The 15,306-nt window shown below is 45.1% G+C and overlaps 1 protein-coding gene across 2 annotated transcripts in view; it reads left to right on the forward strand.

Moving 5' to 3' along the window:
• Positions 1-15,306, forward strand: part of LOC143924326 (alpha-aspartyl dipeptidase-like) — a 78,664-nt gene that overhangs the window by 22,244 nt on the left and 41,114 nt on the right. For both annotated transcript variants that reach the window (XM_077448576.1, XM_077448577.1), the window contains exons 2-3: positions 5,060-5,207; positions 5,556-5,644. In XM_077448576.1, coding sequence (XP_077304702.1) covers positions 5,104-5,207; positions 5,556-5,644 — 193 coding nt within the window. In that variant the 5' untranslated portion in view covers positions 5,060-5,103. The remainder of the gene's footprint in view (positions 1-5,059; positions 5,208-5,555; positions 5,645-15,306) is intronic.

Genomic DNA, 15,306 nt, shown 5'->3' on the forward strand with positions numbered 1-15,306 from the left:
GTCAACGGCTGACATCCCTGGGTGGCCCTGCCCCTTGCCTATATAAGAGCTGTCAAAGCGAAACGAAGGCAGACGGTGGGTAGCCTCTCAGGAGGCAAAGTGTTTTTTTGCAATTTTCTTCTATTTTTCAGGTCGACGGGCGTTGTGATTGAAGATGGGTGACATCAAGGGATACAATTTTTTATTTACATTTTTTTAAATAAAGGACTCGTCAAAAAATGTTTCCTGCGGCTTTTACTTTTTGACCTTTTTTTGGTGTATGGGACAGGTATGATGTACCCGATACACATAGAGGGGTGGGATCTGGGGGCCCCCTTGTTAAAGTGGGCTTCCAGATTCCGATAAGTCCCCCACCCGCAGATCCTGGCAACCACAGTCTAGGGTTGTCAGGAAGAGGTCATTACCCCCAACAATATGGGGCAAGGTGCTTTGGTCGGGGGGCACAGAGCCTCATCCCCCATGTTGAGGGACTGCATGCTCAGAGAAGGGTTTGGTATGGATTGGGGGGGCCCTACGCCATTTTTTATTTTTTTTTTACATTTTGGCGTGGGGTTCCCCTTAAAATCCATACCAAACCTGAAGGGCTTGGTATGGACTGGGGAGACCCCATGCTGTTTTTTTAACATTTTTCTATTGCCGGCATTCTTTATCTTTACATTCATCTATCAGTGGGGATGACTCGTGGTTGTTAAGGATGCGGGCGGCTGTCTTCCTGTCCTGCAGTTTAACAACCAGTAGGGGTGCAACAGATCTAAAAACTCAGGGATCGGATTGTTGCTCGTATCAGAGTCACGGATCGGATCATTTTTCAGATCAGCAAATAACTGAATTTGCAAAAACCTGTGAAAATTCCACCCACATATAGTCCCCACTGTAATATCCACGTCATCTCCCCCACTGTAATATCCACCTCATCTCCCCCATTATAATATTGGCTGAGCATGGCTGGGTACAGCTGAGCATGGCTGGGTATTACAGAGTAAGGCTGGGTATGGCTGGGTATGGCAGGGTATTGGCAGGGATGGCTGTGACTGCAATTGTCACAGAGCAGTGCTGTGGGCACTACAGATCCTAGCCCACAGCGCTGCTGCCATCCGATCTCTCCCCTCCACTGTACAGATCAGTACACAGAGGGGAGAGAGGAACCAGCGTCATGACATTTGACGGAGCGATTGCATTGTAAATGGCCACCGGGTGTATAAAGATGGCCACCACTCCGGAGCTAGGCCAAAGCCGAGGCCACAGAGTGCTCCGTGGATCGTGTCGTGTGCCGATCCGAACAGGGTGACCCATTCAGATCATGGATCGGTGACAATACATTGCACCCCTAACAACCAGCTATTTCTTTACACAGAATTTGAATTGGACGACAGTTTTTTGTCCGATCTGAATTCTAATCATTCTAAAAAGTTGGCATTCATTAAACAATTAATAAATTAAACAAATTTTAATGAAAACAAAACAAAATTTTGCAAAAACAAATTCCGAAACCAAACTAAACTAAATTAATAACATAGCGAATCTATCCGAACCGAAACAAAACAAAATGTTTCAGTATGCATATGTCTAGTAATTTTTGTTTACAAAGGTTTATTTGAAAAATAAGTCTCAATACAGTTTGATATTACAATACATACATAGCATTGGGTGCACAAGGTATCAAAATATATGTAACAAAGGCATAAAAGAGAGAGGTACAAATCGAAAAATGTATATTTAAGGCACAGAAATTGCGTCATGTAGTTACAGAACACTTTCAGGTATGCAAGATGATGAATAGATTTGCAGAACCAAGCGTTAAATCATTGTTTCAATCCCATGGTTTTCATTTTTTTTCATATGTGATCATAGTATCAAATGTGTGATGGATGTGCTCTGATAGTTTGATAGAAAGCATACGGTTCATAATTTGGGACCATGGTACAGTAGCGAAACGCCAGTTAAGAGCTATAGCCCAGTGTATTGCGCTAAATAAGGAATAGATAAGTCTGGCCTGTGCTACAGGAATATCTGGAATTGGGAAGAACAGGAGGCACATTTTTTGGGTGTTAGTATAATTTTCTTCCCTGTAATTTCTTCTATCTTACTTTGTCCAAGTTGCCAGGTAGTAATAAGCTGTGTGCAGTCCCAAAAAGTGTGCATAATAGAGCCCTGGAACGGGCAACCTCTAAAGCAGCCTTTCTCAACCTTTTCAACACAGAGGAACCCTTTGAAATCGTTCTCCGGTCTCGAGGAACACCTGCTAAAAATTAGAAATCTACAACTCATGATACATTAGTGTGACGGTCAGAGAGAGGAATGGTCCTTACACTTGTGGTCATTGGGAAGAATTGCCTCCTTACAGATAGCTAAAAAGATCAATGGTGTCAGTGGGAACTTATCTGAGAGGCAGAAATTGCCCAATGCTGAAGGAACCCCTAGCATCCTCTGGAGGAACCCTAGGGTTCCAGGGATCCCTGGTTGAGAATCACTGCTCTAAAGCATAGGGGAGAGATTGATGGGTGAGATACCATCAGTAGTGTAATTTGATCGCCGATTCTCTGATGGAAGCTGTTTTAGTGCATTTACGTAGATTGGTAACTATGACATCCCATTGTTCCAAATCGAAAGATTCTTTTAAATCTGCTTCCCATTGAGACATTTGTCGTGTTTTGTCAGACATGTTTTGTTCGTTGAGGTTTTTGTAGATTCTGGATATTAACCCCCTATCATGTGGTGAAGAAAGACAAATTAGTTCAAATACCATGAAGGGTGTTTGAAGAATGAGGAAAAAGTATTTTTGGTATAAATGTTTTATATTATTATAATCTGTGCGTTTGGCTTCTGCAAGTTTATATTCTGATTTTAGGTCTGAGAATGAACAAAAAGTATTGTTTTTAGTGAATGATTTTAGGTTTGAGGGTTTGCCATATAGTGTAAAGCCCCATACACACTATCAGTTTTTCTGCTGAGTTTTTCCTTCAGGTTTACCAAAACCATGTAGTTCAAGGGCCTGCCTGATTGCATACAAATTGAAACTCCTAAGGTGTTTTTATTTTATTTTTATTTTTTAATAAAATTCTGTTTATTAAAATTTTTCCTTTTCAAAGAACACATACAACAAGAGCTGAGCCCTGTTAACATAACAGCAGCCCAACCAACTGGCCATGCAGGGCCTAACATCCTAGTACTAACAATCCCTCTACTATCTACCACCCTCCAACCCCTCACCCCATTTTGTCACAGCTCAGCCCCTCTACTATGCGGATTACTACCTCGGATCTAGGTTCCCTCAGTCTCTGGTTGAATAATACTGGTATGCATACAATTTCAGTATCCTCGGCTCCAGTATCTGTAGTTACTTATTACAATTTGTTACAATTCGTTTATTCCCCGCTTTGTCTGCACTCTACCATCTCATTGGCATCCTCGGTTCTGTATTCCCATGCTTTCCACCTCCAATGTATGGCCCAAGAAGCTCAGGAATTCCTCACTCAGCCTACTGTATTGTCCGATTCGTACCAGGCCCTCCAGACCTTATCAAATTTTTTCCCACTTCGCCTCGCCCTGTATGTTGTTTTATAATACGGTAACATAGAGTTAATCAGGTGCTTCCAATAAACAATGTCCGGGGCCTGTTTATTCTTCCACTTAAGTAATATGGCCTTTTTACCATAAAATAACAGGATGTTGAGCAGTGTTCTCAACGCCCTGGAAGGAACCACCTCCTCCACCAGCCCTAGCAAGCATACCCTCACCGTCGGGGGAATCAGCACCGCCAATACGTCTGAGATACAAGTTGTGACCTCTTGTGTGCGCAGCACCAGAATACATGGTCAGCATCAGCCGGAGAGAAAGCACATCTCCAACACTCTGCCACTGCCAGTCCATATATCCTGGCTATTCTGGCCGGCATGTAGTAGCTTCTATGCAGGAATTTAAATTGGATCAGGCGGTCCCTGGCCGATACCAAATGCTGTAAGGGCTGAGTCCATAGATCATCCCAGTCCTCTGCCTGAATATCAGGGACTTCCACTTCCCACCTAGTCCTGCACTTAGTAAGCGTTTAAAAAGTTCCTTATACGTTATGAAGAGCGTTTTAGGCAGGTCCTCCCAGGACAGCAACGATTCGAGTGTCGAGGGTAGAGATTCCACCCTCAACTCCCCAAATTGAGCCTGGTATGCATGTCGAATTTGAAAAAAACTGAAAAAATAGGAGTTGGGAAAGTCATGTCTAGTCTGCAACTGTGAGAAGGTTTGCAAATCCCCCATATGAGTAACGTCCCTGAGCGTCTTTATCCCCTTAGTTGCCAAGATCATAGCTGTCTAGCAAACATAGTGGATGATGTATTACTATATAATAAGAATCTAGCCTTGGACCACCTGAGAGCCTTTTCTGTTTCAGATGTTAATAAAGTGTCTAGGGTCATAAGTTTTTCTTGGATTTGTTTAAGTATATCGCTTGTGGGGGATTGATTGTATGTATGGTATAATTTATCTAAATCTCTAGTTAGTGTTTTTATGTCATTTAGTTTTGTTCTATTTATAGTGGAGGCCAATTTGATTAAATGGCCTCTCATGACGGCCTTGTGGGCCATCCATCGTGTTGTGGGAAGAATGTCTGGGGAAGAATTTAGTGTAAAATACTCTTCCATATTGGATGATAGTTGCTGTAGGTTCAAGTGGTCTGTTAATAGAGCGTCATTAATGCGCCATTTATATGATGTATGTGCGAGACCAATGTTAGAGGTAGTAAAAGAAGTGATCAGGTGATCTGACCAGGGGCATGTATGAAACAGGTGCTCAGCATAGATTTATGGGTGATAATTATGCTACAAATATTGTATATTTCAAGGCTATGAATATATATTTTTTTGCAGTGCAGTGTTAAAATGCATAGCAGTATGTAACCTTTAGACTGTGAGACATAGTTGTTAGGTCAGCATTATCTGTGGAGAAAGCAGTACAATAAAGTAAGGAAGAAACTTTGTTCTTGTAGTACAGATGATAGGACATGCTGATCTCAGCAGTTGCTATGAAATGAGTCACAAAACTTTTTTTTCTCTAACTCCTCTCTCAGCAGCTTATACCCTCTGCAACTGTTCTGGCTGAAAACCATCATTAATGATGACGCTCAAACGGCATCTGCTGCTTATTTCCAACTCAACGCTTCATGGCGGGGGATATCTGGAACACTGCCAAGAACATATACAAAAGTTTTTAGGGGCGTAAGTGAATGCATTAATGGCTTGTGATTGTTACTACTGGATTTTGTTGGTTTTATATCTTTATTAACCAATCTAATCACTCATTCTGAAATTTTTCTGTAAGGAATCATCACCAGAATTATTGCTACCAAGTCTGGGAATGATTTGGCAGACCAGACATTTGATATTGAACTGATAAATATATTATATATACAATTCTACTTCTCATGCAGCATATCAGTAGGGCTCTCCGTACCATGAATTGTGACACAGAGAGCTATTTATTTACTGAGTAATCTCACATTTTAAACCAAATTTGTTCTAGATGTGCACAGCTTCTGATGGTTTATATTTTTTTCTTCTTTTTAGACAAGTGAAACGTGTCCTGTTTGTGCCTTATGCGCTTCATGACAGAGATGACTATGCCAGGGCTGCCAGGCAGAAATTTGAGAGTCTGGGTAAGTTTGAGTGACAGTGTTTTATCCCCAGTTATTTGCCTGCAAAACTGTAACAAATCACAAGTTTTCTACATTCTCTCTGCCAACTGAAAAAAACAGGAAGTGCGTTCCCAGCAGTAACTTCAGCAAGTGAAAGATCTCAAATGCTTCCCTTTACAAGTTCTTACTGCAATCTAATAAAAGACAAAGCACAACGCTGGCGATATCTATTCTATGTTAATTAATCGTTTTAAAATGATCCTGTTTATGTTTTGATTACATTCAATGTGATATTTCTGTACAAGAGGCATTTTCCAAATCCTTTTATGCTATGTCTGCCTTGCTTTTTTTTTTTTTTTAATCCGAAAGGTTTTTATTGTGTCACGAAAACATATGTACAATATTAGCAGATATAGCAATATAACTTCAGGGTGTAGATCAAAATGCACATAAAGAAAAAATGGACTTTGTAGGCACCACTTCTAAAAATGACATAATCGTTTATTAAACACATAGTACAAAAAAGAATTTTCATTAAAGTGGTTGTATAGCCCTTTTTGGGACTTTTACCTACAGGAAAGCCTATAATAAGGCTTACCTGTAGGTAAAAAAAATATCTCCTAAACCTGTACGGTTTAGGAGATATTCCCCTCGCAATGCGCCACTGACTGCAGCGGCGCATGCGCACAGGGGATTGCCGGCTGAAGGCCCGGCAGACTACGGACGCTGCCGGGAAGAAATCCCCCGCGCACATGCGCGTGAGTGACGATATCGCGGCTCCGGTCACTCACAGCGCTACCCGATACCCGGAAGAAACGTCGAGCTCCCTCGGCGTGTATCGGACCAGATGTCGGGCCTCGTTCTAAGGTAAGTATTTCATAATGAGTTAGTATACGGTGTATACTAGCTCATTATGCCTTTTCCTTTGCAGGTAGAAAAAAACCCCCAAAAAAACACATCAGCGGGGTTACTCCCGCTTTAAAAAGGTTATTTTGAAAAATAAACACATGCAAAAATATGTTGTTACTTTTCTTTCTAAAAAAGCAGAAAAATTATACAAAACATCATATCAACAATGTATGGTGTGCAGTAACATGCTTGCTCAAACTTCAGGGTGTACATTAGTAACAGTATAGTATTCAGGTATTGGCCTAAAGCATAGAACTGAAACATAACATTGCTAACAAAATACTTTTATCAGGAGTGTTTCGTCTCTGTGTTTAGGACCATACATTTCACTAGTAAGTTGATAACAATGTAAGTGACACACTAGTAGTCATAAACAAAAGGAAACTGTGGTTGAACTAACTACCCTCCAATGGGAAGGTGAAATGAACTGGAGCTTACCATCACAATCAAGACCCCATTGGGTAGCAGCGGTCTATACCGCTGGCTGGTCAATGAGGAAGGGGCTATTGATACTGATTCCTTTAATCATACTCAAGGCTTTATACTATCGTGATACGGTGCACATAATTGCCTAATAGTTTAAGGATCTAGAAGGTTACATTTGGAGCAGTCTATTGAGGACTAGCTGAGAGGGTGCCAAGCCCGGGGTGTCTAGCCAAGGTTGTAAGATTTTATAGAACTTATTAACTGCATTTCTGTGTTGATATGTCAGCTTTTCTTTTATTCGAGTACTATTTACCTGTTCAATCCACTGCTTCGTTGTTGGGCTATGCGGTGATAGCCATAAACAAGCTACCTGCTTGCAGGCAATGTACAGTAATCTCAAAACTGCTACATTAGTTGGGGGGGGGGGGGGTGAAAAATTCCTCATCCACCACACCCAGCAAGCATGTGAGAGGGTGTAGCGGAACAGTGGATTGAGAGACAGATGAAATGGTAGTAGCTACTGCTCTCCAATATCTGAATAGTTTGTGGTAGCGCCACATCAGGTGTATAAGATCCCCGTTAGCCCCCCTACATCTGGGGCACAGAAGGGATCCCCTCCTGCCCCATCTGTGGTGCAGCACCGAGGTATGGTTTGTTCTGTGTAAAATGAATAGCTGGGAGAGCCTGTACGATGGAGACAATGAGCCAATTGGCAGGGACTGTAAGCACAGTTCCCAGTCCTCGCCCCAATCTCTCCCAGGTCCTGCTCCCACCTGTGTCTACACGGAAGCTTAGCTGCATCCTGCGTTCTAGATGAGTGTATTATATATTGAGATGCCTTTTTTATTCTGTGTGCCACAGTGGAGTGTGTACCGTGAAGCCCTTCATACCTAGGCTATCTTTAATGTGGCCCCATATCTTGCATAGTAAGTTAATGGTAAGTATCGATTTGGGGTGCTGGGGGATGTTTGCCTCAAGATGGGGAGCGGCGGGAAGGCCCAATGCGCCATGAAATAGTATGTTACAGATAGGGTCTGCCATATCAACTCCTCCCCAAGCACCCAGGTGCTGAAGCTGTGAGGCCAGGAAACAGTCTATGTCCGCCTTGCTTAGTTAATGGTTGGTAAAAATGTATAGCTGTGTTATGCAAGGGAAAATAAAAGAGCAGTAGGGTCAAAGCTTGTTTTGCCATACTTCTCTTGTGGGTCAGTAGTACACTTACTTTTGTTCACCCAGAGTAAGTTTATAGCAGGATTTTGCCTGCTGTCAGCTGATGGAGTAGAGCCACTCCAGGCTATGTAAGGATCCTGGCAGCTGGCTGTGCCTTTCAGCGAGCTTTTTTCCATGGTCTTGCTTCCTCCTCTCACCTTTGGACTGTCAACTGTTGGCATGCTTACCCATTGCTCTTACAACTTTTTTTTTTGTAACATAAAGTTTATTTATCCAGCAAAAACAAAAAAACAGTAAGCAGTGGTTACATTCACAACAATCATAAAGATCAATGTAGATGGTACAAAAAGAAATGGTAATCCATTTAAAAAGGGGATTAAGACAGTGGTCAGTATTAAATTTTCCTGTTACAATTGAAAATGGCATTCGCTCTACTCAGGGAAAGATACAGACATTTAAATCAACATGTATAGCAAACGGGAAACGAGGAGAGTGTAAGGATTCCCAACTTCCATGGAGGCATCATATACTTAGAATTGTGCAGATAGGTATCAAGCAAGAAGATGGAGGGGGCATCAATACCAGGGCACAGGGAACCGGCAAGAGCATCAGTTGTGAGTAATCTATGGTGTGCATTCATCTAAGTGAATAGTATTCAACATAGTGCAAGGGTGGTGGTCTCTTGGCTCCAATCCCTACTGCAGAGGCAGCCGCTCCTTACAGTAAACCCAGGTCACCCAGACCTTAATAAATTGTTTGGGGCGTCCCAGATAGGCCAGCTTCTACAAAGGCAGGGCCGCATTTATCAGGGTTCTCTACTGCTGTATAGTTGGAGAGGAGGGTCCCTTCCATTGTAGCAAAATCTCCTTCCTGGCATAGAAGGCTGTGTAAAAACAAATAAATTCTTGGTTGTGAGGCTTCCAATGTGTCCACTATACCAAGCAATAACGGTATCGGGTCACAGGGTACTCTTATGCCATGTACACATGTATCAGACTATCCGGCGGACTTAGTCTGGCGGACAAACCGACGAACTGTCCGCCGGACTGTCCGAATGAGCTACCTGCCCACACACGGTACTTTTGCGGCGGACTAGGTCCGGCGGACTTAGTCCGCCAGAGTATCCGCCGTACTTTTTAAATGAAGGGACTCGCCCACACACGCGGAGGAAAGTCTGTTAATTTTGAACGCGGCTCCAGGTAGCCAGAACTAGCGAAGGAAGCGTCTCTGGCCCCGTCACCTGGTATGGAGTTAAAGGGGAAGCCTTACACCGAAAAAACGGCGTGGGGGTCCCCCTCTAGGTCCATATCAGACCCTTACCTGAGCACGCTACCCAGCCGGTCAGGAAAGGGGGTGGGGATGAGTGAGTGGCCCCCTCTCCTGAGCTGTACCAGGCTGCGTGCCCTCATCATGGGGGGGTGCTTTGGGGAAGGGGGGCCGCACGCCCCCCCCCCCCCCACTCCAAAGCACCTTGTCTCCATGTTGATGAGGACAAGGGCCTCTTCTTTTGGTTGTCGGGGTCTACGGGTGGGGAATTATCGGAATCCGGGAATCCGGGAGCCCCCTTTAATAAGGGGGCCCCCGGATACCGGCCCCCCACCCTATGTGAATGAGTATGGGGTACAATGTACCCCTACCCATTCACTTGTGAAAAAAAAAGTAAAAAAAAAACACAACACACAAGGTTTAAAAATAATTTATTGCACTGCTTCCGTCTTGGGGGGGTCTTCTCGCCGGATTCCTCCGCTATTTTCTGCTAGCTCTTTTACTAGCGGAGGAGCCCGGCTTCCTTCTTCGTCGCCGCCCAGGGGTCTTCTTCCGACTTCGGGGGTCTTGTCCCCCTCTTCGGTTCTTCTTGCCGGGCCTCCACGCCTTCTAGCTCTTTTACAAGCGGTGGCCCGGTCTTCTGTCGCCGCCTTCTCTTCTTCTCTTCTGTTCTTCTCTTCTTGAGCTGTTGCCTCATCACTGTCTCTGGCCACAATGACAGGCACGCGGCGTGCGGCGACTTATATAGGGACATCGCCGAATGATGTCCCGCCCATTATGAAGTCACAGTCCCAGCATCCTCCCGGATTCCGATAAGCCCCCCGTCCGCAGACCCCGACAACCAACGGCCAGGGTCGTCAGGAAGAGGCCCTTGTCCTCATCAACATGGCGACGAGGTGCTTTGGGGTGTGGGGGGGGCCCCATGCCCCCCCTTTCCCAAAGCACCCCCCTTGTTGAGGGCACGCGGTCTGGTATGGCTCAGGAGGGGGGGGGCGCTCGCTCGTCCCCACCCCCTTTCCTGGCCGGCAGGGTAGCATGCTCGGATAAGGGTCTGATATGGACCTAGATGGGGACCCCACGCCGTTTTTTCGGCGTAGGGATTCCCCTTTAAATCCATACCAGGTGTCAGCGACGCTTCCTTCGTTGGTCCTGGCTACCTGGAGCCACGCTCAAAATGAGCAGACTTTTCTCCGGGCGGGAAAAGTCAGTTCATTTCAAAAGTACGGCGGACTAGCACACACATGGCCGTATTGTCCGCTGGACTAGCACACACACGGCCGTATTGTCCTGCGAGTCCGGTGGACATATTTTGGTGCAAAACTACTTTCTTAGTCCGCCGGACTTTTGGGTAAAAAAAAAAAGTCAGCCGGAGCCCACACACGGGGGGATTGTCCGGTGGACTTGAGTCTGCCGGACTTTTCCACCAGATTGTTTGATCGTGTGTACGCGCCATTAGTTTACTTACAGAATTAATGACATTGACAACTCTCCTCCAGAAAGTTTGTATATGCTGACAGGACCAAACATGAAAGAAAGAACCCTCCTCCAAGGCACATTTGGGACAGATCGAGCCTCTATTGGGATATATTCTAGCTAGTTGTTGGGGGGAGAAATACGCCCTATGCAAAAACGTAATTCGAGTGAATCTGATATCACCAGAGAGAGGTATTGCTGAATGCTTTCTTCCCAGTCATTGTTGGCTAGTGTGGGTATATCTGCCTGCCACACCGAGAACAGCTGAGAAACTTTGGAAGTGTCCAGTCCCTCCTGGACGGAGTATAGCGTAGAGAAGGGTTTAGTTTCATCCGCTGCATTCAATAACCGTTTGACACCAGTGATTTCCAGCACAATGGATAGAGGGAACTGGGACCGGAAAGCATGGTGGAGCTGTAAATACCTGAAAAACAGAAATGGAAGATGCGCACACCTAGTGCATTACCAAAGATAATTTTAATAATAATAATGTTTTATATAAAAGTGAGTACTCACACAATGCAGCTGACAAAAGGCCATAAAAACAATGCATGGACATGCACAGAACACGGGGTACAGCTAATGTGTTTCGGGCTAGCTCTGAGGAAGGGGGATACAATGTCTGCCAAAGTCTTAATTTCAAAGCGGGCCCACAGCACAGGATCCAGGATAGATTGGAAATGTGGCAACTGCAAATTTCCCCACAGCAGAGTGCGGGGAGACCAGCCGTTGGGCTTCTGGACCTTTGCCTGAACAATTTCCCAGACCCTTACAGTGGTCCACATCGAGTGAGTAATATTTGGATTGGACCTAGGCCCACAATGCATTTGATTCTGTAGTTCAGAATAGGACCCAAGCAACGCCGCCTCCAGTGTGGACGTAGGGTTGGCTGGCTCCTGTGACAACCACCATCTGAGCGTGTCAAGGACAGCAGCCCAATAGTATTTGAGAAAGCAGGGTAGTGCAAGGCCTCCCAAGGTTATAGGCAGTTGCAGAGTGGATTTGGCTATTCTAGGGATGCTACCATTTTAAATGAATTAGATAATCAAGCTGTCCAGTTTTTTAAAGAATGCGTTTGGAATACGGACCAAGGTCTGTCTAAAGATGTACAAAAGTTTGGGTAGCACGGACATTTTAACGAGGTTGACCCTTCCGACTGGGGTAGAGGGCAGCGTTTTCCAAGCAGCGCAGCTCTGAGTCCGGAGGGACTTTACCTGGATCAGGTTGAGCGGGATGAACTGTGATAGGTTCCTATGAATCACTACGCCCAAATAACTTAATTGTGAAACCAGTTGCAATGGGGTATCCACTGGTATCGAGGCATCTGAGGAGTGCAGTGCAAAGATAACAACAGATTTTCCCCAGTTAATGCATATGCCGGAATATCTACCAAAGGTGTTGATAAGTGATAGGGCAGCCCCCAGTGAGTTTGAGGTGTTCCTAAGGTATAGCATGGTATCGTCTGCGTAGAGCGATATTTTCTCCTGGACAGAACCCATAGATATACCGCTGACTAAGGGTGAGGAACGCATGAGAATCGCCATCGACTCTATAGCCAATGTGAAAAGCACAGGGTACAGCAGGCAGCCCTGTCTGGTATCCCTGTGGAGACAGAAGGGTGGAGAGTCGATCCAGTGCAAACTCTAGCCCTTGGTGACTTGTAGAGAGTCTGCACCCAGGATAAAATGTTAAGGGCCAATGCGATGCAAAACCTCCTACAGGTAATTCCATTCTACCAAATCAAATGTTTTCTCTGCGTCCAGGGAGGCCACTGCATCAAATTAGGTGAGAGAATCCTTAGCGCCCAGAACTGTATACAGTCTGCAGAGATTTATATCCATCCCCTTACCCGGCATGAATCCGGTTTGGTCTTTATGTATTAGGGTAAGAATAACCTCATTAAGTCTCCTAGCTAAACTTTAGTAAGAATCTTGGCATTCGCATGGAGCAAAGATATGGGGCAATAGGAGGTGCAGAGTTCAGGGTCTTTAACCTGTTTGGGGATAACAAAAATGATTGTTTCTGTCATAGAACCTGGGAGAGTGGTTTCTTTCAGGGTTTTGACTATCATCTCATGCAATCTGGGTGATAACTGTTCCCCATTTTGCCTATAGAATTCTGAGGAGAGGCTGCCCTCACCCAGATTTTTCCCCGTCTGTAATTCGCATAGGGCCTGCTGTACCTCTTCAAGGATAATTGTACTACCCAGATGGGTACGGGCCTCGTCAGTAAGAGTAAGGAAGGTGATTTGCCCAAGTAAGGAATCCAGTTCTTCTCCTGAGTAATCCGCCCTAGAACAGTAAAGGACACTATAATACGAGGCAAAACGGGCGTTGATGGCTACCGGATCTACTACTGGCACTCCTTTGGCATCCTGTATATGAGCAATGGTGGTTTTGGGCTGTTGCTCCTTAGCTAGCCAAGCCAGGAGATGTCCAGTTTTTTCTCCCTCCTCAAAGATGCGCTGCGTTTGTGCCAGTTGCTGCTTTTTAGCCCTTGCCACCCGTAGAAGCATTAGTTCTCAGTAGGCCGCTTGCATATCTTCTGTGTTAGAACACACTGAGATTCCAGACCCTGTACCTCCTCAATAGAAATTTTGGGATTATGACAGGTTCGTGAGATGATTGGTAGCACCCTCTGATATATGCCTTGAAGGCATCCCACATATTGTGTAGGGGAGTAGATCCAGCATTTGACAACCAGAAATCAGAGATACACTTGGAGGTCTCAATTCCTATTGTTTTATCAGAAATCCAGTAGCGTAGTTGGTTTTTTGAGAGGAAGTGGCCATGGAATGGACGTAATGCGAGCGGATGGACGTAGCTCCAAGCCAAAGATGCACCGAGACCATCCTGCTTAATGCCGACATTTCCTGGAACCAGGCCCTGTGAGCCGACATCCCGCTATTCCAGTACATTGTGGACCCCGGCTGACCCCTGATGTCAGTTCGCTAAAGCCCACAGCTATCGAAACCTTGATACCTTGCCACCCTGCTGATGTTCTGCTGGCTGGCCGATCTCTTAAGCTGTTCCAGTGAGTTACACTATAGCAGCCGCTACTACAGCCATCAACCAGCCATTACCACGCTTCAGTTTTCAAACCTGATACAACCGCTTACCATTTGTTCTGCTCCAGCTGCCTGCTGGCCTCGTCTCACCACTCTGCTTTCCTGTTTTGGTTGCCTACTTCAGCTTCCCTTTGTTCTTCACCTCGTTCTGGACGTTAGGGCTGTGGATCGGTGGTGACTCTGTTCCATCTGTTATCTGGCTGCCACTCAGTTTCAGCTGTCAGATGGCACTACTCAGCTTCAGCCGCTAAGTAAACGTCACCACTCGGCTTTAGCCATCAAACAGATCCCGTCACTCGGCTCCAGCTGCCAAGCAGACGCCGCCACTTGGCTCCAGCCGCCAATTGGACCCCACCACTTGGCTCCAGCCGCCAATTGGACCCCGCCACTTGGCTCTAGCCGTCAATTGGACGACGCTACACGGATCCAGCCATCAAGCAGACGCCGCCACTCGGCTCCAGCCACCAGTTAGACACCAACAATTGCCTCTTGCCGTCAATTGGACACTGACAATCGGCTTTGGCCGCCCATCAGACGCCACCTCGTTCTAAGCTGGTGATCATCCGCCAATTCGCTCTTGCCCTCCACCAGCTGCCAACCGTCTATCGGTTCTACTGTCCATAGGGCTTACTCAGCAGGGCTAAAGGCTGATTCATTACTTACTACTTGGTTACTGTGTCTATCATTCGGCTGATAACTGGCAGGCCTCTTGTTCTCCTCCACTGATTCTATTATACCATAGGCTGAAGGACTGAAGGACTTCTCAATTTGTCATTCAGTTGACCCAGTAATCTGTTTAAACTGGCAACCAGACGTTACCATGTGTTAGTCATTTACCAGCATTCAGTCTGCATTAGATGTCTACTACTTACCAACTTGCTCCAGGCAAGTATAAAAGCAAGTATATAAGCATACACAAGTATGTAAGTTACTTATTATACTCTATAATTGCGGCTTTAACTTGGGGAGCAAAAAGCCATTATACCTGAGTGGAGAAATAAAGAGTGGATAAGAGAGGAGCCCTGTTTTTCTTACCCAATTAATTAATTGGTGGTGTGGAAATTTATAGCATTAGTGACCTGATATACATGGGGACTCTAGTATTATTATACTATATTACTATCAGAAACTTCCCGGTAGAGGAAGTAAAATGGTGGCCCAAGAAATCAAAGTTCTGTTTGTGTTTGATATCCGATAACACTTTAACATACCAACATCCTAGTGTGTTTTTTTTTCTATAATACACAATTATACATAAGTGATCTGTCTGCTACAGGGAAAGTGCTGTGGGTTATGACCCATCAAAAGGAGAAGGGAGCAGGAAATGGAGGAATTGCAGAAGGCATTAAAGGACACTGAAGAACCCGGTGTG

The sequence above is a fragment of the Lithobates pipiens genome, unplaced genomic scaffold (assembly GCF_037356315.1).
Source record: "Lithobates pipiens isolate NorthernLeopardFrog02 unplaced genomic scaffold, aLitPip1_a1.2 Scaffold_22, whole genome shotgun sequence".
NCBI classification, from domain to species: Eukaryota; Metazoa; Chordata; class Amphibia; order Anura; family Ranidae; genus Lithobates; species Lithobates pipiens.